Here is a 21563-nt window from a genome sequence, read left to right on the forward strand (position 1 = left end):
TTTTAAGCTATGTTTGACAATGTAGCTCGTAAAGCAATAGTAAATAGTATAACATCATGTTTGTAAGTTTCAAAGAATTGTGGGAGATTTATAGTAAATTACACTCCACGTTCCACACCAACAAGAAGGAGTATATATTAATATCAAGGTCTACAAACAAGTTTTCTTAGAGTCGTGGTTGAATCTGTGCATTATTCATATTTGTGCCTTTAAAAAATCATTTGTTTTGTCATTTATCTGAAAGCAAGCAAACTAATGATTGACAGATAAAGAGAATAATAGTGACAGAAAAGAGGCACATCAAAGAAAGATACTCCCAAAGGAATTATTAATACATGAGAAACCATTGCAATGTAAACAGTCTGGTATGAAGGGTATAAAATTCCCTGCTGTATTTTTCTCTGCGTGACCAGTTTCTGCGGCATAAGTTAACAGCTAGTGGGGCTCAGCAAGTTTTAAAAAACATCTTGAAACAAACCACCAGGACAAAACCACTATTCAAATTGCAACACGGTAATCAAGAGAGCTATAGCCAGAGATGCTTGGTTTGAGTTATTTTTTTGGCCTTTGAAGCAGATGTGTCTCTATCTCATGCTGCCTTTGGAAAGACTGAAGCTGTGTTTCACAAGGGAAAGCAGTAGGCAATAGTTCACACTGTGCCTTCCACTTAGCAGACAAATGCACCATTGGCTCGTCAAGTAACTGTACCAGCTGCATTTCTGCACTTGCAGCCTCATTTTGTTCTTTACAAAACCCCGAATATCCTCACGTTTAATATCACTAGAAGTTACCCTAGAACAAGATGGTGCAGAATTTGGGGAAATTTCTGTAGAATAATGTATCCCTATTAGCGTACGTCTAACACGTACCTCGGTGCGTTTGTTGTTTGCCTCTGGGCTGCTTTGGGGGCACACGGGCCGGGGCGGAACGAGCGGCTCGGGGCTCCTGCGCCCACCCGGGCCCATAAAGCGGCGCTCGGGCCGCGCGCCTGCGCCGTGCGCTCTTCGCCGTGCTCCCGGGGCGAAGATGGCGGCGTTCTCGGGTACGTGGCGCGGCGGCCGCGGCGTCTCGGCCCTAAGGGAGCCTCTCGCCTCTGATCGCCGGCTCCCGGGCTCCCTGCGGCGCCGGGGAAAGCTCCTCGGGCCGGCCTCCCAGCCTAGCGCGCGGTAATGCGTGGCTGTTCATCTGTCAGGCTGGAGGTTGCGAGGCCTGCGGGGGATGTAGGTGTCTCTCCCCATGTCCTGGGGCTTTTGTAGGCTGTGAGGAGTGGTTATCGAAATGATTTTGCAGGTTTTAGCAAAATATATATATTATATGAGCTATGTATGTGTTTGCAATAGTAGAGTGTAATCGGAAAGTTTACTATTAAAGGAGGAAACATCACACTTTTTGTGTCCTTTCCCCATGCAGATATTTGTACAAATAGGCAGCCAGCCAAGATCAGAGTTCTGTAAAATTTTAATGTATATAGGGTTTTAAATTTGTTTCTTTTAACTGGACTTTTTGTATCTTATCATGAGGGGAAAATGCCGAAGCTTCTTCCCGAGATCTAGAGGTCAGTTTGGATGCTATGCCGCAGGATTACTTTGGATGTAGTTGAGGAAAATGTCATGGTATCATTGTTTGATTAAATTCTTGTACTTTATATTGAATTAAACTGTGTGAGTTGGAAGTATATGGGAAAAATATGTATGGATTTGTTTCTAACTTGAAATCAGTAAGAATTTATTTTGATTGCTCTTGTCTTTGTTGATTGTGTGGACTTCCTACTTTTGTAGGAGCACAGGCCAGCACTTGAAAATGTTAAAGCTTTCTGAATTCACGTTACAAATAAAACACGTTTCTTACAGCATTTGTATTATAGCAAATGGAAGAATAACTTTTGGCTGCACACATCTATTTGCACCATCCCTGCTGAGTGTGTGTGCATGTGCATGGTGTGTCTGAAACCCAGCATGTGGCAGTGCAGAGGCCAGTGTGTAAAATCTCTGCTTGGAAAGGTGCTTTTTATATAGTGGAAGGAATTGATTTAGAGTAGCCTTATGTCCCAAAGAAATGACTAGCAGATAAATTGTTATTTTGGTGGTATGCTACTTTCATTTGAGTTGCTTAGGATCCACTATCCTCTTGCCCATATTGAATAGCTGCAGGTTTCTTTTGTTTTCCTTTTTAAATACAGAGGATTTATTTTTCAACATACAAGTATGTTGCTGCATATTTAATTTGTGTCTGAGGTACAACCATCAGATGTTGATATGAGTTTGAACGAGTATCCAAGGAAAAAACCTTTCAAAGGTGGATGTAATTAATAACTTTATCAAAATCAAAGCATTGTCTTTTTATTGTACATGCTGTAAGTGGGTCAGGCAAGATTTAGTGAACTAGTGTCCTTATAGGGTACAGATTTTTTCTGTTTGCACCTCACTTGTAGAGAAAGTTGAGTGTTTGTGATCAACAAAGTCTTCCCTGTTGTCTACATAGGCAGTTTCTTTAATGGTGCAAACGTAAATACCTTGTCCTTGAAACGATGCTCTGTTCCCAGTGTGTTTTCTTGCTGCTGTGTCTGTACCTGCCCCTGTGGCCTGTGTATGCTTGACTTACTCTGCTCTAAATGGGGACAACTCTCAAAGCTGCCTGTGAGGAAGGGAGAATGTTTCTATCAGTGGGTGCTGGAGTGAAGGCTGCACACGGTGTTGCCAAAAAGAGTGGTTTTCCATGGATCTGTCTGTAGCTGGAAGTGTTGACACTTGGCAATCCTTTGGGCAATGTGAGGTTAATAACACTGCTTGATCCTTTTTTTGCTTGTCTTACAGAAATGGGTGTTATGCCTGAGATAGCACAAGCCGTGGAGGAGATGGACTGGCTGTAAGTAGGAGTGTGACAAACTCTAATTTGCCTTTCAGCAATGTATGGTATGCTTCTTAAAGCACCTCTGCTGTCACATTAAAGCAAAGTGGATGTGTGTTTTCCTTTACCTGTCATTGCATCTCATGTGCTTCTCTGTGGTGTGAAAGACTGAAGAATACAAACTGTGACTGCAGCAGTAACATTTAATCTTGGACAAGCAGAACATGACTTCTTATGCTTCACTTCTTTTGTTTCACAAAAGGCTCTGTGCCTCTGGTTTATTTATTATGTATCATGGGGTTATTGGATGAAATACTGTCACGTAATTGATGCTAGTTTAGTATGTGTTTTCCAGACTGTGGTCTATGATTGTGTTTTTCAAACTTAATGCTTGTGTGTCAGTCTTCTAAAAAAGTTGTTATTCTTGTGTTTGGTTACTTGTTTGGTCAAAATGTTTTTACTTCAGAACTTGTTTTGAATTGTCATTCATGAAGTTGTCAGTATGGACAAACTTAAAGTTGTTCTCATATGAATATTAATTAGCTGTGACTGTCTGAAAATGCTGTTTGAGTTCAGTTATCTTTATTTGTTTCTCCAGTTTTGAACATGTAAATGAGGTCTGCATAACTGGCTTGAAAAAAAACTCTTTTTAAGAAAGCAAGACAAGGAATATGTGGTTAATAAGGGGTTTTTTACAGTTTAGCGTAATGATGTCTGATGTAGCCCTCTTACCAAGGTGCAGCTGAATCCACTGCAAGCCAGGATGAATAGCAGTTACTGCTTTATCTTGCAGATGACCATGGTTTCTGTGAATTTCTATATAAGTAAAAATTTCTTTTTTTGCTGAGGTAGAATATTACCTTGTGTTAATGCATTCTTTCCTATAGTCTCCCTACAGATATCCAAGCAGAATCCATCCCATTGATCTTGGGAGGTGGTGATGTACTTATGGTATGTATGCAGGATAGCCCTACTCATAGAAATCCTGTATCTTTTAATTGTTGGTTGTGTAGTCAATTTTGTTCTTTCCAGACGAGTCCATAGTCAGACTAGCTCTCCTGTCCTGCTTCAATAGAAAGTACATGCTTCAGATAAAAGCCTCGTTGAGTTCATGTTGTGCTTCCAGCTGTTCTTGCAGGTGAAATTCTGCAAGAATTAGGCTTTATTTTTTGACTTCTTGACAGGCACTGCCGCATGAATCAGAGCTGTCTGATCTCATCTATTCTCCTTTTGGCTGTAAATACCTGACACAGCTCTGTGTGGAACATTGGCTCATACTGCCTAACCCAATGCTGCAGTACCAATAACCTTGAAAGTATCATCGTGTTCATCCTATGCCTTATACATCATATATTTAATGGATCTCTGTGTTGATCATCCCATAAACCAAAATAATACTTCCTAAAAAATAAACATGGCTTATCAAAACAGAATTCTAGAGCAGTCCTTACAGTTTTGTTTCAACTCTTGTATTTTTCTTCCTATAGGCTGCTGAAACCGGGAGTGGAAAAACTGGTGTAAGTAATCAAGTTTAAATTAGCAGAAAGTAAAAGTCTGAGTGGTGAGAGGTGGCATGTATGCATATATGCAGAGAGAATGTGTTTGAGCATTATTGGTAATAGTCTTTATCAACATACCTGTAGGAATGTATTTCAGTGTTTCTGACTCTGGGTATTGCACCCAAAAAGAAAGCTGGAAATAAAGTGTATAACTTGTGGAATGAAAGTAACTTCTTCATTTTAGGCTTTCAGCATTCCAGTTATCCAGATTGTTTATGAAACACTGAAAGACCAAATGGAAGGCAAGAAAGGAAAAGCCACTATTAAAACTGGAGGAGCAGGTAAGTTTTATGCGTCACACTCCATAAATTGAAAACTCTGCTAACTCGTGTTGATTTTGGTACTTTTAAATGTAATATTAGCCTGCCATTAGATAAATATTTTTTCCATAATTTGGGATAATGTAAATAGGTTATCATCATTTAGTGTTTTATTAAACAGTGAATATAAATTTACAGGTGGAATCATGGGAAGAACTGCTGTGCATTGGACTGCAGACTCTTAGTAATGCTCTTGTCTTCAGCTTGAGGCTGGCTGATCCACACATTGCTTTACAGTGTTCTTCTGAAAGTCGTACTGTGTTAATGCCTTGCAAGATATGAAGTGGTGATGATGTCCACCTTAAAAGAAAGAGTTTAAAAACATCTTTCTATTGTAGGAATAGGTGAGACCAGCTATGACACTATAGAGCTGGGGCCTCTTGAGCAGAAAGACCTTCTAGGCTCAAACATATTTTTGTGTGGCTGGGGTAACAGTGTAGGATCTTCCAGCTCTGCTGTGCTGAGTAGAGCTATTGTGTTCCTTTTGCCACCTGCTTAGGTTTGGAATTGAATAACACCTTGAGTTGCTGCAGTTTGTTGTAGTAAGCATTTAATTGTGCAGGAAATGCACAGGGCCAGAACTCAGCTATATAGAATGGATTGTAATCATGATGACATCCTCACAGTATTTGGGAGTCTATTATACATCTGTTTAATTAAGCTTGGGACTATAAAGCCAATAACTGTGTCCAGTCTGTGGTATTGATAAGATTGGATCTTATGTAAGTGAACAGTATTTATACAAACAACACTGAAGATTTTATAGAAGATGTCATCATAAATTATAATTGCTGTTACATTCGTGACAGTAAAGTCGGCTTTGAAAAAAAAAGTTAAAATCGTTCTTGGGAGAATGTAAAATGAATGCACTCAATAAACCTACATCTAGGTGTTCTTTAAATCATATATAAATGTTACTACAGCATGCTGTTGGGTATATGAAGAATGAAGTCAGAAATTCTATGTGCATGTATCTTAATTTCTTAGTAATGGCATTTTAACTTGCAGCCAGAAAAATAGCTTAATGTAAGCTTAGAACAGAAATGGCAAATAATGCATTGCAAATTTGTTATTCTTAATGTAGTTTTGGATATTTTCTGAATTTGATTGTCATTGTGTGAAACTGCCTTATTTTATAAAAGTCTTCACTGTTTTCAGTTGCATTTTTTAAGTAACTTAAGCTGTGTTATCCTTAATGGAATAATCTAAACTTCCATAGAATACCTTTGCATTAAGCATTTGTGCTCCTCCTTCAGGCCTTAATTTTGAGCTCATATGAATTTCATTGGAACAAAGCTATCACCCCAGAAAATTAAGCCAACATTGTAGAAACAATTTGAACTTCTAATTTGAGTTTTTCAGGCTTGCTTTGTTGGTCTAATGCTTTTTCTGTTACTGTCTTTCAAACTTAGTGCTCAATAAATGGCAAATGAACCCCTATGACAGAGGATCAGCTTTTGGTGAGTTGTTCTGCTGTTCACTTGAGAACATTTGCTCGGTGAAAAAGAATAAGCTAGAGGAAAGCATGCATGAAATTTTCTTTTAAAAGCAGTTAGGTAGTTTCTTTTACTAAAACTGTCCTGTTATTTTCAGCGATCGGATCGGATGGTTTGTGTTGTCAAAGCAGAGAGATAAAAGAATGGCATGGATGCAGAGCAACTAGAGGCGTGACTAAAGGTAGATAAAAAGTGATGTGTTTTGAATACTCTTCTAAAACAATTTGAGCTGAAATGCCTGCTTGTTGCCCATTATTAATGTAGATGGTTGCATTAAGAGCTTTCTATCCATCTGACCAAATTTAGTAACTTAAGACTTGGAAATGACAAACACCTCTATTTTGTTCTCCTTGTGTTGTAAATTACCATTTCTCTCATAGAGGTGCCTGGAAATAGAACAAAACGTTCCCAAGCAACATTAAAATGATAACAGAAAAGCAAACCTTTGCTTGAAAGCCTTCAGGTACACAATATGGTGAAAAGCACACCCCAAATTAGATTCATACAATTTTATAAGATTGTTAGTTAGAATATCCAGCCAATATTGTCCAGTTAGAGGAGCAGTTGGTTGGGTAATCCCCCTCTCCAGGCTCTGCCCCATTGGAGTCCTCCCCCCGCATCCTCTGCCTCTACTTTTATTATGTCTATGATACGTGGTACAAAATAAAATGTCCTTGGTAAACTAACAGGCAAAACCAAACAAAATTCTAAGAACGTATCAAAGAGTTTGTTCACTGTGGGAGAGAAAACTGGAAAAGTACTAGAAGTTATACCTATGCATTTAACAGTCTACTGAGCTACAAATACATGGAGTATACATAGAAAGCTAAAAATCTTCAAGCATCAATAGGAGACTGAATTGAAGGAGGCAAAATCATAACTAATACTCACTACAATGTATTTTTTTAGGAAATGACTATGCATACAGTACTTCCAGGTGATTCCTCACAGACTTCACACAGATGTGTGCATGGAAAAATTTCATGGTTCTGTGATAGTAGCAATAGTTGAGAGGCCAACCCTAATATTTGACCATTTGACTCAAAAGCAGGGTCATCTTGATGCTCCAGTGGTTTGGGGTGTGTGTTCAGAAAGACCCTAAACAGTTTCCTTTCGTGGAGTGTGCAGATAATTCTTTAGTCTGTGTGTCCATAACAGTCAACTGGATGTGTTTCAAGTGGCACAAGCAGTTGTGATGCTGGGGCATGCTGGTGGTCTGCTACTGATTCTGCAGAACTTTGTGTCCTGAGTTTTATCAATTCCAGTGCAATCAGTAGGACCAGGCTTCCTCTCCTGCTTGTCACTCCTTTAGAGCCTTTCACACACTACCTCTCAGTGTGTACTTTGTCTCTTTTGCCTGCTCTTCATTCCATGCATAGGTACACACACTGCCTTTTCACACAAACACAGTAGGGGATCTTATGACACTTAGCAGAACTGGGACTGTTGGGCTTGGAAGTGTAAGACTGAACCATTGTATTAGATCCTTTCTTTTTCTTTTAAAGGGAAATACTACTATGAAGTTTCCTGTCATGATCAAGGCTTGTGCAGAGTTGGTTGGTCAACTATGCAGGCTTCACTAGATCTGGGTGAGTTTCCTTCTGAAGAACCTATAGGTAGTTCTTATATTGACATGGAATGGGTGGAGTCCTGTTTCAGTGTTGGAGAGAATGGACTCTCCTTGGGAAGGACCTCAATATCAGAGAGTTGAAAATGTTTTGTGTAGGTATTTTACTTGCTGTAAGGGGAAGTCTTTGATGGTGGCGGTGTTTTCTTGTCTTCTGTGATTTTTCTGCCTTTTATGTATTTTTTTTTTTAATTAAGATGACTGGAGGCTGGTAAAATCAGTAAGTGTACTGCTGCAAAAGTACTAGTTTGATGTACATCCAGGTCAGAAATCTGTAGTTAGCCTTGTGTATTATTTCTTTATGTGGTAATGTTGGAGATTGCAGTTGCTAATACCAAGAGAAAAAAAGCATAAGCTGTCAGCCAAAAGATAAAAGCCTATTTTCTTGTCTTCAGGCACTGATAAATTTGGCTTTGGCTTTGGTGGCACTGGTAAGAAATCTCACAACAAGCAATTTGACAGCTATGGTGAGGTAAGCTTGAATTGTGGTAGAAGTATTATTAAAAGTTTTGCATATTAGTTTTGTGCTGTTAAAATCAACTGTCTTTTGAAATAGTGCTCACTGCTAAGGGAGACTCACTGGGCAAAAGTACTGTGGAACGTTCAAGTATTTTTTGATAAAAACTTATTAAAAGATGCAACAAAAGCAGTTATAAGCTTGAGACATGATAGTGATTAGACTGCAATTATATAGACTAATATTTAATAACATTTTGCTGTGTGTTACAGGTTAAAAGTTAACTGACCTATTGAGATTTGTCTTGACTTACTTCAGTTTTAGCTTGAGTAAATCAACCTGTCAGTATACACTGTGAACATCCAAATGAGGGCATCGTATTCTGTTTACTAGAAATTAAAATAGAAATAATTGCACAACTCTGTAATCTGTCAAAGGGCATTACTAATTGCTGATAAGACATAGTTAGAGTACACTGCTTATGGCTATTGAGTTGGATTTGCCATTACCTTAATGTACACTTCTGAAGTGTCTGCTGGGAATATCTGTAGTGGGTTTTCTGTCGTTTAGCAGGGGAATTGAGATGTTTAAACATAATTTATACAAAGGAGTATTACAGGAGCAACTCCAGTCTTTTTGTGGTAATAATGGGCTCAATGTCATAAAACTTGCTATTTTTATGACTACTGTAGCTTGTTTAATAGTCACTCTTGAGCTGTTGATTAGATGCACTTTATAATATATAAATGTTACTGAGTACGTTTAAAATTAACAGATCTCAAGATAAATAAAGCACTTACGTATATATAACAACGATATAGCATCATCTTCAAGAATTAGTCTTTTATTCTAGTCAAAATACAGGTTTCTGATGCCATGTTTGGTGTTCTAAGCTTAGATTTGCATTGGCTAATAAATACGTGACTAATGTGCTTTTCCGTAATGCAGAATACTTCCAGGTAAATGACCGAAATGTATTATTGTCGTTGTGTTTGGTTTTTGAAGTAAATTTAAAGCAGTAATAAGTGTTTAAATTGGGCAGTTTACTGAAGACTTGTAATCAAATAAAGATATATGTTCTATTTACAACGGTCTTAGTGAAATAAGGTGAACTTGCCTGACTTCTCTCAAGAATCAGCATTTGTTAGGGAGAGGTGAGAAAACTAAAAGCTGACATAATATAAGCACTATGTCTTTTTAATGCACTGAAAATGTCTTAGCTTCAAAAATTTTATTTTTTTTTTTTTTTTGCAGGAATTCACTATGCATGATACGATTGGGTGTTACCTAGACACAGAAAAAGGACAAATAAAATTTTCCAAAAATGGTAAGTTTTATTCTCCTTCTTTGCAATTTTATTTGGATGCTTTCACTCGGGAGGAGGGAGGGAGAGGAACGCACACTCGCAGAGTCTGACTGAAGTGACCTTACTTTCAGGGAAGGACCTTGGCCTTGCATTTGAAATCCCACCACATATAAGGAACCAAGCGCTTTTTGCAGCTTGTGTACTGAAGGTAAGCGGAATATTACAGATGTCCAAGATGATTATAATTTTTCTGTGTTTGTTAATGACCTACTTAAGTATAAAATTTGCATAGTCCCTTACAGTTACTACAGTCGTGCATATAAATCAGTTTTCTTTGGTTTACCAGTATTCACTACTGGAGTAATAACGTGTGTGTTTAGCTTTGAGTACCATTTTGAGTACATAAATGTTTAAATTCAAATTTTAATCTTGAATTTATAGGTAGGATAGCATGGATAGCTAATTCCTAATAACAGTGCTGTGTTGTGTGTATTGAACTTTGGTATGCTGCCATTCTACTGATAAAAGCAAATAGCTTGAAAGTCAGATATCGTGTTTCAGTTGTAGTACTGTGTTTCAGAGTTAGTGTTTTTCAGTCTATCTCTCAAGCAGTAAAGATTTTAGCAAAACCTTATAGTGTTAGAGAAATGTACAACTTCAGAAAAAAAATGCTTTGTTTTTTTTGTTGGCTTTTTTCTGTTTGTTTGGTTGGCATTTTATTAAGTTCCAGCATCTTGGGGAAGAGGAATATATAAGATGGGAGATCTGGTTTTTTCGTTATTGTTTCTCATTTTATGTGTTGTCTTGAATCTGTGTGTATGACACAACTTTGTTGAAACCTAGAATGCTGAATTGAAATTCAATTTTGGTGAAGAAGATTTCAAGTTTCCACCAAAAGATGGCTACGTTGGTCTTTGCAAGGCTCCTGAGGGTAGTGTTGTAAAATCACAACACTCAGGTAGGTTTAATTTTTACAAACTTCTCTTGTTTCTATAATCAGGTTGTGTTACAGAGCATCTTTTGAGCCCTTTAATTGTGATCAGAAAGGTCTTGAATACAGCAGTAATGAAGAAATATTGGTGCTTTTTTGAAAGTATATCAGATACTTAAATCACCATACTCTTAAATCACCAATAGTCTTTAGTATTTTGAATTTAGAAGTACATCAGATGAAAAAAGTCCAGCTAAGTTTTTCAGCAGTATTATCATAAAAATATGTGTGGGTCTTTATGTCCCACAGTAGAATGGGTTATCCTGCATGACCAGTACACCCACTTGTAAGTTCTGATTATTATTCTGAAGTTATTCATAATTGAGAGAGCAATCACATCACCTTTTAATGGAGCATTTAGAATTACTATGTTTTAATTGCTAATAGAAAGTCCAATTCTGATTCCAGTAAAAAATTCCAGAATAGGAATGTAGTTTGTCTTAATGGTGATTTTTTTTCCACTTAGGAAGTGCACAGGTGGTTCAAGCACAGAACCTTCCAAATGCTCCAAAAGCATTGATTGTAGAACCGTCAAGAGAGCTGGCAGAACAAACTTTGAACAATGTGAAGCAGTTCAAAAAATATGTCGATAATCCCAAATTAAGGTAATAATGAATTTGTTAGCTGGATTTATGGTATTTTCCATGGATGTAGCTTCATGGGGAGATGGGGAGTAGGTTCCCTTTTGTAGCTGAGTGAACCATAATCTACTGCTGGTAATATCAGTAATAATCTGCTACCAAACAAACTTCTGACTTTGCAGCTACAGTTAGATCTTAGGGGGTTTTTGATGTGTTTTATCTGTGGACTACCTTGTTCTCATATAACAAATTCAGTGGGTAGGGTTTTCTTTTTAATTATCAGTGATAACTAGTATGATACTTCACATGCTTTTGTTGACTAAAAACATTATCTGCTGTCTGCCCTTCTTTCCCAAACATTTTACCACGTCCCTATCTCCCACTACCCCCTCATCTTGTTCGCTTGTCATCTCCATCAAACAGGGTCTGCGCTCTTTAATTAATGTGCTTACAGGACAAATTATCATGGAGATGCAGTTGTGAAAAATGAATAGTTTATAAGTTGCTTTGGTTTTAAGTTGTCTCTGCTTTGACTGTGCTTCTAAAACTTAAATATTTCCCAGTTCTAAACTGTAATCTGTAAGCGTGCATTTACTAGAATTGCTGGGACTAAGCAATAGGAATGGGCAAGCAACAATGGAAGATTCATTTAGTTTACGGTTATTTGCATTTCTAACTTTCAAGGACGCGGAAACTTTTTTGAACTTAGTTACTTTGAGCTTTTTAAGAAACATTTTTTGTAAGATTAAATTGGTGAAGATGCTAATTTGTTTAATACAACAGTGATAAAGTAATCACATTCAAATACAGTTTGGTAACAAAGCTTTGACTTGAAATACAATACACTATATATGAAAGGATGAATTACAAAATTAATTTTTTCTCTTACTTTGTTCAGAGCTGTTGTCAGCTTTCAATAAAATAATCAGTCTTCAGACAGATATTTAGTATACCTTCTGAATATAATAAATGGGTAAATGTCAAAAATATTGATGTAATTTTAGGGAGCTGCTAATTATTGGTGGAGTTGCTGCAAGAGATCAACTCTCTGTACTGGAACAAGGCGTAAGTTGTGGTTTTTTTCATATGATTTCTTAGTTTGTGTTCCAAGTGATTTATGATGTTGCTAGAGGATATTAATGGTAGTAATACATGTAATAAGAATAATAAATATGTTAAAAAGAAAATGTACCGTCAATAGCAGGCTCATGTTGCATCAGTCTAGCAGTTGTTCCTTTACTTCCATGTCAATACAGGTACTTACAGTACTTAGTCAAATTCTGTTGAAGCCTGAGTGCTCCTGAAAATCTTAAAGGTGTAATTGTTTGCCATTTGTCTTTAACCAACAAGACGGTTTTCCTATTAACTTCTCTTCCATGTTCTTGTGAATAAAAATAGTCTGCAGTTATCAAGATGAACCTACACTACAAGCCAGTCCTACATAGAAGGAAGCAGTCTGGTTTCAGCAGAATGGAATTTACAATTGATTCAATCACACTGTAGGGAGAACAGAGTCACAAGGTTGTGTTTTTTATTTAAGACTCACTTTTGGAAGTGAAAACACATCACTATTGATAAATTTTCTAGTGGTTCTAGCTGACAAAATGTAAACTTTCTATTAAGCCTACTTGAACTGGAAGATTATTTGATTTCTATGTGAATGCTGAATCTTTGATTGTGAATCCTTCTGTCTGGCAAAATCTTCAGCTATTTCTATAGTTGATAGATTTTGTATCCTTCCACTGTGAGAAAAATTTATCCCCATTTAAAAAGAAATCTGTTTGTTGGCTTTAGATAGCAAAATTACACAGCTTGGGGTTCAGGGAAGGAAGAAAGGGGCACAGCACTTCCCAAATAAGGGAAAGCTTCCTCTCTAAGGTAGATTCTGCTAATTAATTGACTGTAGAACCAAAATGCAGGTTGCTCAGAGAGGAGGTTGTAGGACCCCTTTCCAGAAGGGAAAACTGTATTAGGCAGCTACCTAAAGTAGCTTGGAAATTGTTCTTGATTTGCATGTAAAGGTGGGGAGTAGAGACCAGATGATCTCAAGAGATCACTCCGACTCAAATTACTCTAGGATTTTATGAAGTTATAATTGATAGATGATAAAGCATTATGCTGATAATTGTCTCCTAATGTTAAGCTTAGATAAAACTTTTAATGCCTGTAGTTAATTACAGGACCAATTCATATTCTGTATGTATTTTATAGGTGGATATTGTCGTTGGAACCCCTGGAAGGCTGGATGACCTGATCGCAACGGGGAAGATTAATTTATCTCAAGTTAGATTCCTGGTTCTGGATGAAGCTGTATGTAGAGAAATAAGAGCTACTTAAATTCTGTTCTTAAATGCAACATGATATTTGCAAAAAAAGTAAAACCTGATTGTTCTATAGTATTTGGTAATTCAATTAGATACCTATACACTGTTCCAGCTTAATCCTCTCATCGTTTGCAACCATAGTAACCTACTTTCTTTTTTTTTCCTGCCCTCATGGCCTCTCTGTTAAATCTGTTTGGAATTTTTCCTGATAGAAAAATATATTTCAAATTATATTTTAAGGTACTGAAGTCTGTCCTTGTCACTGCAGGGAATTCAAAGGCGAAATAGCAGTGTTAGTTAAGCCAGCAGGTCTTGAAGCCAGTGAATATTGTACTCAATATTCTGTGAAGTACAGGTATCTCTCTGATCTGTTGCAATACAACTAAATATTCACAAAGATCAAATACCTTGGGGTGTTAGCTAGGAGTAGCTGCTGAGCTTCTTGTGAAGCACAGCAGCTATAGTGTAAATGCTCCACATTTTTACTGGGCCTTTTCTCCTTAGTTCTAATATCCCTGCCATGCATTGACCTGTCCAGCTAATTAAAAGCAAGGACTTCTGAGAATAGGAGTGTATTGCTTATCTAACTCAAGTGTAAAGACTGAGAAATGTGAGAAATTTGCAGCTTCATCTTTTTTATTCTATCCTCACGCAGGATGGCCTTCTCCTCCAAGGTTATTCAGATTTCATAAACAGGATCCACAGTCAAATTCCTCAGATAACCTCAGATGGAAAGAGACTTCAGGTATAACATGTTTGTGATTTGGGCTTTTTTTGTTGTGGGGTGGATTTTTTGTGTGTTTGTTTTGTTTGGTTGAATTTTTTGGGGGGTGTGTGGTGTGCTCTGCTTTCATTTGTTGACTGTTTGGCATGGAGCATGCTTCTTTGAAGTGGAGTTTGCTAAAGCTCTTGTCCAAAATTAACACGTGTTCAGTGAGTTCAGTAATTGCCTGTGAATATATTTTTAGCATTCTATCTGTTGAAGGCCTAGTTTGCAATTTAATTTGAATTATTTATGTATAAATATAGCAAACATGACTACATACTTTATGATTTGTAACGTGTTAATAATCTTGATTCATTTGCTTTCGATAGTTTTGCATTCTTCCTACTAATTTATTGGGCCTTTGTAAGAGAATAGTTAAGCAACTTATTTTGTGTCCTGACTCTTGCCAACTGAGTGGCTCTTGTGATGAGGAAACACGAACTCTTTCTGCTGTGCTACATTATGCTATTCAACTACATAACATTCATACAGTTCGACTTCCACCTTTTTGGACTGAGAAGATCTTATCTTCAGTAATATCTATATGACTCTCTTCTTCTCAGGTCATTGTGTGCTCTGCCACACTGCATTCTTTTGATGTGAAAAAACTGTCCGAGAAGATCATGCATTTTCCCACCTGGGTTGATTTGAAAGGAGAAGATTCTGTCCCTGAAACTGTGCACCATGTAGTTGTGCCTGTGAATCCAAAGGCTGATAAACTCTGGGAACGGCTTGGCAAGAATCATATCAGAGTAAGTGAAAATGAAAGTTATTTGTCCATGTATTTTACTTGCTTTGCCTTCAGAACAGGGGCCTAATGTTGAAGGATCTTTGCTGGCTATTGAAACAGCTTAATCTGAAATGAGCATCATATCAGTGATGTCATGACCATTGTTTCTGAACAGCTCAGTGTTACAAACACGACTGAAGAAGAGCTTGACAAAGTAACTGTCTTATTTGCACTAGAGAGCAATGGCACTGTGCTTTTTCAGTCATTTCACAGCTAATGGTCCGTGGCCTAACTGTCCTTAGTACCTCTTTGCTGACTTGGCAGGAGGAAATAAACCTGCCAAGATGGATCATTCTGTAAGGTAGTTCTGTCTCCAGCCCATGTGAGATGAGCAGTTTTTACAGGAATGGATTTCATATCAGACCTGCATTTGAGACTCCAGATTCTATATTCACCTGACATCTATTCATGTGAGAAGGTGTTGGTTGTTCAAGTATTTAGTATTCAAATTCTGAATAACCTGGAACCATATTTTGTTTTTGGCAACTCTGACACAGTTACAAGTCTATAGGTTTTCTTAATCCTTCTTTCTCTTTGGAACTTCCGTTTGTCACATGTTAGTAGCTTTTCATTAAGTCTTAGTATGAGTGTATTTGTTTTGGATTTTAAGTTTATATCTGATTCAGCCTAGCATAAGGGAAAAGATGAGGAACTACTGCTTATGCGATTTAACCATATTTTACAATATCTTTTTATTCGGGTTTGTTTTTAATTCTTTAGGGTGTTTTTAATTCTTCATTTTGTTCAAAGATGTTTCCTATCCAGTGTCTACATAAATAGTTTTGTTGCTCTTTTTATGAGTAAGTTTTGTGTGCTTAAACACAAGACTTTCCTTTAGCTAAAGGTAGGTAAACATGGCTGGTGGGAGAACAGAATGCTAATATTACTTTCCAAATTCAGTCCTTCCTAGTTACAAGTTAATGCAGTTAAGTATTTCTCTGTGAAGAGTGGACTACTGACTTCGGGGGCTTTTTTGTTTTTCCCAGACTGATGAAGTACATGCAAAAGACAATACACGACCTGGCGCAAACACTCCAGGTAAAGAGCAACACTAAGAAGTAGTTAATGAAATTTTTCTAAATGTTTTGAAGTAAAGGTAATTTGCAGTAGATACTGGCCTTGAGTCATGTTCCTCCAAAATTTTATTTCTACGTTCTCATAGTCTTGAAGAGAAATGCGTTTCTGTAACTGGGGAGTGGGAAAGAGACTTGAATATATATTTTTCAGACAAGTGTTTTTTGGTGTGTGTATATGAAACCTAAAACTTCTGAGTGTTTTTTTTCTTTCTGTGTTGTATCACCTTGGAGCATGGGAGCATGGAGGGGGAGAGGTAGAAACTGAAGGTTTAGCTTACTTGCTCTAATAATAAAAGTTAAACTGTCTGCTCGAAGGCTAGAGAACTTCAAAGGTATGCAGTTCAAAGGTTCTTCATGTTTTTAAACAATTTGAGTGAAATAACTTCTTTTTTTTTATTTAGAAATGTGGTCTGAAGCTATTAAAATTCTAAAAGGCGAATACACTGTTCGGGCAATCAAAGAGCACAAAATGGATCAAGCCATTATTTTCTGCAGGACTAAAATAGATTGTGATAATATGGAGCAGTACTTTATCCAGCAGGGCGGAGGTAATGCTTTCATGTCAACCTTACTCAGCTCACTTTCCTCACTTCTGTGTTTTTTCAGCACCAAATTTGTCTGATAGAGGTCACCAGTACTGGGATACAGCACATATAAAATTGTGCTTCAGTTTTTTTACAAAATGGCTGGGCATAAAATTCTTGGTTTTGTAGCAGGCAGCTGCAGGGGTGTCCTTTGTGAAAGAAAGCAATGAACTGTCTTGTACCTGTTCCAGACAGTTCTGAAATGGATGGAAACCCATCATGCACCAAAACTTGAACCAGTGAGAAGACACACGGTGCCTCTGCTGAAACACACTAGTAAAATTGATAGTTGGTAAGGGTAAAAGACGTGGGAAGAAATGTTTGCACATAATCGGACAGAAGGAGAAATGTGAAAGAAACACAGGAACAGTGAAAGAGATGTGTGAGGAGAAAGGTGAAGACAGACATTTGAAGAAATGGGGAAATTTAGAGCAGCAAAGGAGTAAGGAGAAATGCCTGCACAGACATGCTCTGGAGAGGAGGGAGAAAGGGTGTTTAACTACTTGTCTTGTATTTTTTCCACCTCAATGCCTGTGAAATTTTTTTGCCCATGAAATTTTTTTCCAGTTGTATATGATTCTGTGTCATAGCTTATATGTGATGTTATTCATGCATATAAATTCTTTCAGGCCCTGATAGGAAGGGACATCAATTCTCATGTGTCTGTCTTCATGGTGATAGAAAACCTCAAGAAAGAAAGCAAAACTTGGAACGATTTAAGGTGATGCAGCAGATTCTTGAAGGCTTTTTCCTCACCTCCCAGTATCTGAATTAATATGTTAATTTGTGTTTCTAGTCCTCCATTTAAATTAAATTGCACTCAAATTCTCTGTGTCCCACTTCCTGAAATTGAGGCACATTTTCTGTGGGTGGAAATCTCTACTGGTAATCAATATGAACTTTGTGAGTTTGAATTCAGAAGATAGTGGGCTTACTTTGAAATAAAAACCTAACTTTAAACTCTATAGCAATTGCATTGTTTTTTAAAGTCTTAAGTACTTAATTTTTAAAAAGTTAAAATATTACAATTTAGTTTTGATTAAGCTGTTTGTTGATTTTTGCTTGCCTTAAGGTGTTGGAGAAAGAAACAAGGATGTAAATTCACCAAGCTATTCATGCTTTATTTGAAGTTCCTAAATGTACGGAGACTTCAAGGTGAAATAAGTGCAGAGGACTATGGTTTCATTGCTTGCTGTATTTAGCACAACAGTTCATTACAACTCTGTTTTTGCAGAGAGGAGATGTCCGTTTCTTGATCTGCACAGATGTTGCTGCTAGAGGAATTGATATTCATGGTGTTCCATATGGTAAGACCGTTTTTTAAACTTAATTACATTGGAGCTTCAATATATCTGCAATCCTGTCCACTAGTCAAAATAAATATATGACCTCTAGCGTAATTTGAAGAGATTGATGTTGAAGGCTTAAACTAGGCAATATTTAATTTCGTTGTTCACTGTAAGTTCACAAATGCCTGATGATTTTCTGCATTTTTGGAAACTGTCCATTTGATTTTCTGTTCTTGCCAAAAAAAGTCATCAGGGAGAAAGCAGTTGGGGAGTAAGAGCCTTTATGGCAGGTATTGCATGTTACAGGTGTAACTGTTGTAATAGACTATAAAGTATGTACCTAGGCTAAGGAGAGGAATTGCAGCAACCAAAATGGTATTTTAAGTGTCTGATGTCTGACCTTAGCTCATACATTTAAAAACAAAATCTTGTGTTCTCTGTGGACTGTGTCTGTCTTACACAGTTATCAACGTGACACTCCCTGATGAAAAGCAGAACTATGTTCATCGAATCGGGAGAGTTGGCAGAGCTGAGAGGTATGTGTGTATTCAGAGCAGTCACCAGGTTTCCTTGATATTTTTTTTAATGTAATTTCACAAGTTGGCAATAGTTACTGAAATACATTTCTCCCTCCCTTCTTCTCTAATATTACAGGATGGGTTTGGCCATCTCCCTTGTGGCAAAAGAGAAAGAAAAGGTAATTATACTCCAAAGCAAAGATGAACAGACATTATTTACTGAAGTTCTGTCCACAGCTGCTATCTGACCTTCTTATCCTGCACTGAAAAACTGCTTGTTTGTCCCTGCTGAAATAGAACTTAAACAGATTCCTGAAATTTTTTTTCATTCTATAATTAGTCAAAATGAATGTACCAAACTCTATTTCCCAAAGTTTAGAAGTTGTTTTGCATTATTTCTAGGTTTGGTATCATGTATGCAGTAGTCGTGGAAAAGGGTGTTATAACACTAGACTGAAGGAAGAAGGAGGTTGTACCATATGGTACAATGAGATGCAGGTAAGCATTTTGTTTAAATGTTCCCTAATTCCCCTAAAAGACTCAGGAATTAAGTTCTTGTTTCACCTGTGTAGTTGAAGTACAAAGCTAATCTTAAGGTGTTTTATAACTTTTAATTCCATTTAAAGAAGAAATTAGAAAACTTTTGAAGTTACATGTTCTGTAAGCTGTGTAATTATAAAACCTTATTATAATATTCCCAGCCCGTTTTGTTGGAGTTGCACTTTGAGCTTCCTGATAGTCTTCCTAATCAAAGTCTGTTAAGATTCAGAGTGTGTTAGTTATGCACCTCTGTTTAGATGCTTTGTTGCAAAACTGTCACTTAAAACTGTTGTTTCTCTAACCTGGAAATAGTTCGTCAAGTAAGTAGGTTTTTATTGGGATTTGTATGCCAGCTATGGATGCATGTTAAAAAGCAGTATTTCCCTTCTTGCTCTGAAAAAGAAAGGGAAATACACATCATCTGTGGTAAAATGAGCTTGGACTATGAGGTCTTTATTACAAAGTAGCCTCATTCATACAAGTAGGGTAGTGTATGAAATAAAGACTTCTAGGTGGGGTGAAACCATACTGAAATTGGAAATGAGGTTGTATAGTCTGCACTAATAAAAAAGTGTTAGTCTTCTCTATCTGTTTTCTGTACCATTCCTGTTCAAACTACTCAGGTGTGACTGTTCAGAGCACTAATTTGACTAGTCTTGAACCATAAGAATACTTAAAGACTTCATGGGTTTTTTTCCTCTTAGTTGCTGGGGGAGATTGAAGAACACTTAAACTGCACTATTACCCAAGTTGAACCAGACATAAAAGTACCAGTGGATGATTTTGATGGGAAAGTTACGTATGGGCAGAAAAGAGCTCTGGGCGGTAAGAATGAACTACTCTCAAGTTCCCTTGCTTTGCAGTGCTCAGTTTCCTGGTTGTCTCCTGTGTAACTACAGATAGTAGATTATAAGTAAATAAATAATAGATTATAAATAAATGGACTATAAAAAGCTGCTAGTTCTTTGCTATCTTCTGCATTTGTTACATGCAGCCTATTGGTTGCAAGTGACAAGAGTATGTGTACACCTGTTTTGGTTTGTTTGTGCTTTTCTTTTAAACAAAGTAATCAACTTTCTGAATGACTGTGTGGCTGGGCATTGTTAGTTTTGCTGAAAAATGGCTTTGAAAACATAATTTAGATTGTGTCTCTCTTGGCAGGTGGACTGTATAAAGGCCATGTGGATATTCTGGCACCTACAGTACAAGAGTTGGCTGCCCTTGAGAAAGAGGCTCAGACATCTTTCTTGCATCTTGGCTATCTTCCTAACCAGCTGTTCAGAACATTCTGATTGTGCCACACTGGAGAGAAGGCTTGAGTTAATAAATGCTCTGCCCTGCAAAAAAAAATCCCACACTGTCTCAGAGTAGAGGTAGTTAGAAAGCAATTAAAACTGAATATCCTTCTTGCATGAGGAACAGATTGTTCAGGACTGTTAACTTTGAGTTAGCTGCTCTCCTAATAAAATAAAACAAGTCAAATAAAACAAATTGTTTTGTTTGTTTTTTTTGCCTTAAAGGATTAATTTGCAGAATCATTCATTGCATGGTTTGTTAATTTATTGAAAGTACAAGAGCAGTTAGGCAAATATGGGAATGGGAGGGAAGTTTTATATTTCTATATATTTATATTTAAAATAATATTTTTGTACTGTAAATTTTTAGTGCTGGGCTGACAAAAGATAGAGTCTTATTTTTTCAGACAGACTTTATATTTAAGATACTAAATAAGAAAAAAGCCTAGATCTCAAGTATGTATTTGAAGCTCTTTGTTTTCCTAAACCCCTATATGTAGGCTGATAACTGCATTTTGATTCTGTAGTTCTAGACTTCTTAAGGTTAAGGGTTCTTAAATTTCTGGAATGGGTTGTATTGAATGTAAAGTATTACAGCAATATTGTTACAGAGATTTCTACAATACTCTTGAATTCATAGGGGAGTACCATGTGAGTATCAAAGCATTTCATAAAACTGCAGGAAAAGCTTTTTCATGCAGTAGTATAGGCTGAAGCATTTAATGCCTCTTGTGCTGCTTTCAGATAGGTTGAATTTGTTCAGATGAAGTTACTGCGGTCTGGTTTGGAATTTTTTTCTAGCTTTTTTTTTCCTCTAGTGACTCTTCTAATTAGAGATTTCAGCAGCTTAGCCTGCAAATTGTTGTCCAAATATCTCAGGTCGCTGGGAATGCCAGACAACCACAAACCCAAGTAAACTTTTGCCTTCTTTATGAAGTCTTCTTTTCACAGAACATTTCATCCCCATGCAAAAAGCAATGGCAATCAATTTAAACTCAGGTTGAGCAAATAATGTTTTGTAGTGTTACCTGGAGAGGGCAGACTGAGAGACCCAGGAATTGTAATTAAAAACCTAGATTTCTCCATCATTTAAACAAAAGTATTGCATTTACAGCAAATTTGTGCTACTACTTGATCCCAAGGAGATGGGAGGTTACATGGGATGCTTATTATTAGAACTTGGGAAGAAAAGTTCTA

General features: G+C 37.0%; 1 protein-coding gene across 1 annotated transcript; it reads left to right on the forward strand.

The window, feature by feature from the left end:
* Nucleotides 1–968: 968 nt before the first annotated feature.
* Nucleotides 969–20562, forward strand: DDX1 (DEAD-box helicase 1). Its single transcript, XM_014894963.2, has 26 exons — nt 969–1042; nt 2814–2865; nt 3735–3798; nt 4335–4364; nt 4591–4687; nt 6139–6186; nt 6320–6403; nt 7728–7811; nt 8245–8321; nt 9561–9633; nt 9744–9820; nt 10456–10570; nt 11070–11208; nt 12189–12249; nt 13396–13494; nt 14164–14253; nt 14838–15026; nt 16051–16102; nt 16542–16688; nt 17354–17445; nt 17959–18031; nt 18477–18549; nt 18668–18710; nt 18934–19029; nt 19776–19896; nt 20233–20562. The coding sequence occupies exons 1-26, from the start codon at nt 1027–1029 to the stop codon at nt 20361–20363; spliced, it is 2223 nt and encodes a 740-aa protein (XP_014750449.1). The 5' UTR covers nt 969–1026; the 3' UTR covers nt 20364–20562.
* The last annotated feature ends 1001 nt before the right edge of the window (nt 20563–21563 follow it).

This window comes from Sturnus vulgaris, chromosome 3 (genome assembly GCF_052056855.1).
Source record: "Sturnus vulgaris isolate bStuVul1 chromosome 3, bStuVul1.hap1, whole genome shotgun sequence".
Classification (NCBI taxonomy): domain Eukaryota; kingdom Metazoa; phylum Chordata; class Aves; order Passeriformes; family Sturnidae; genus Sturnus; species Sturnus vulgaris.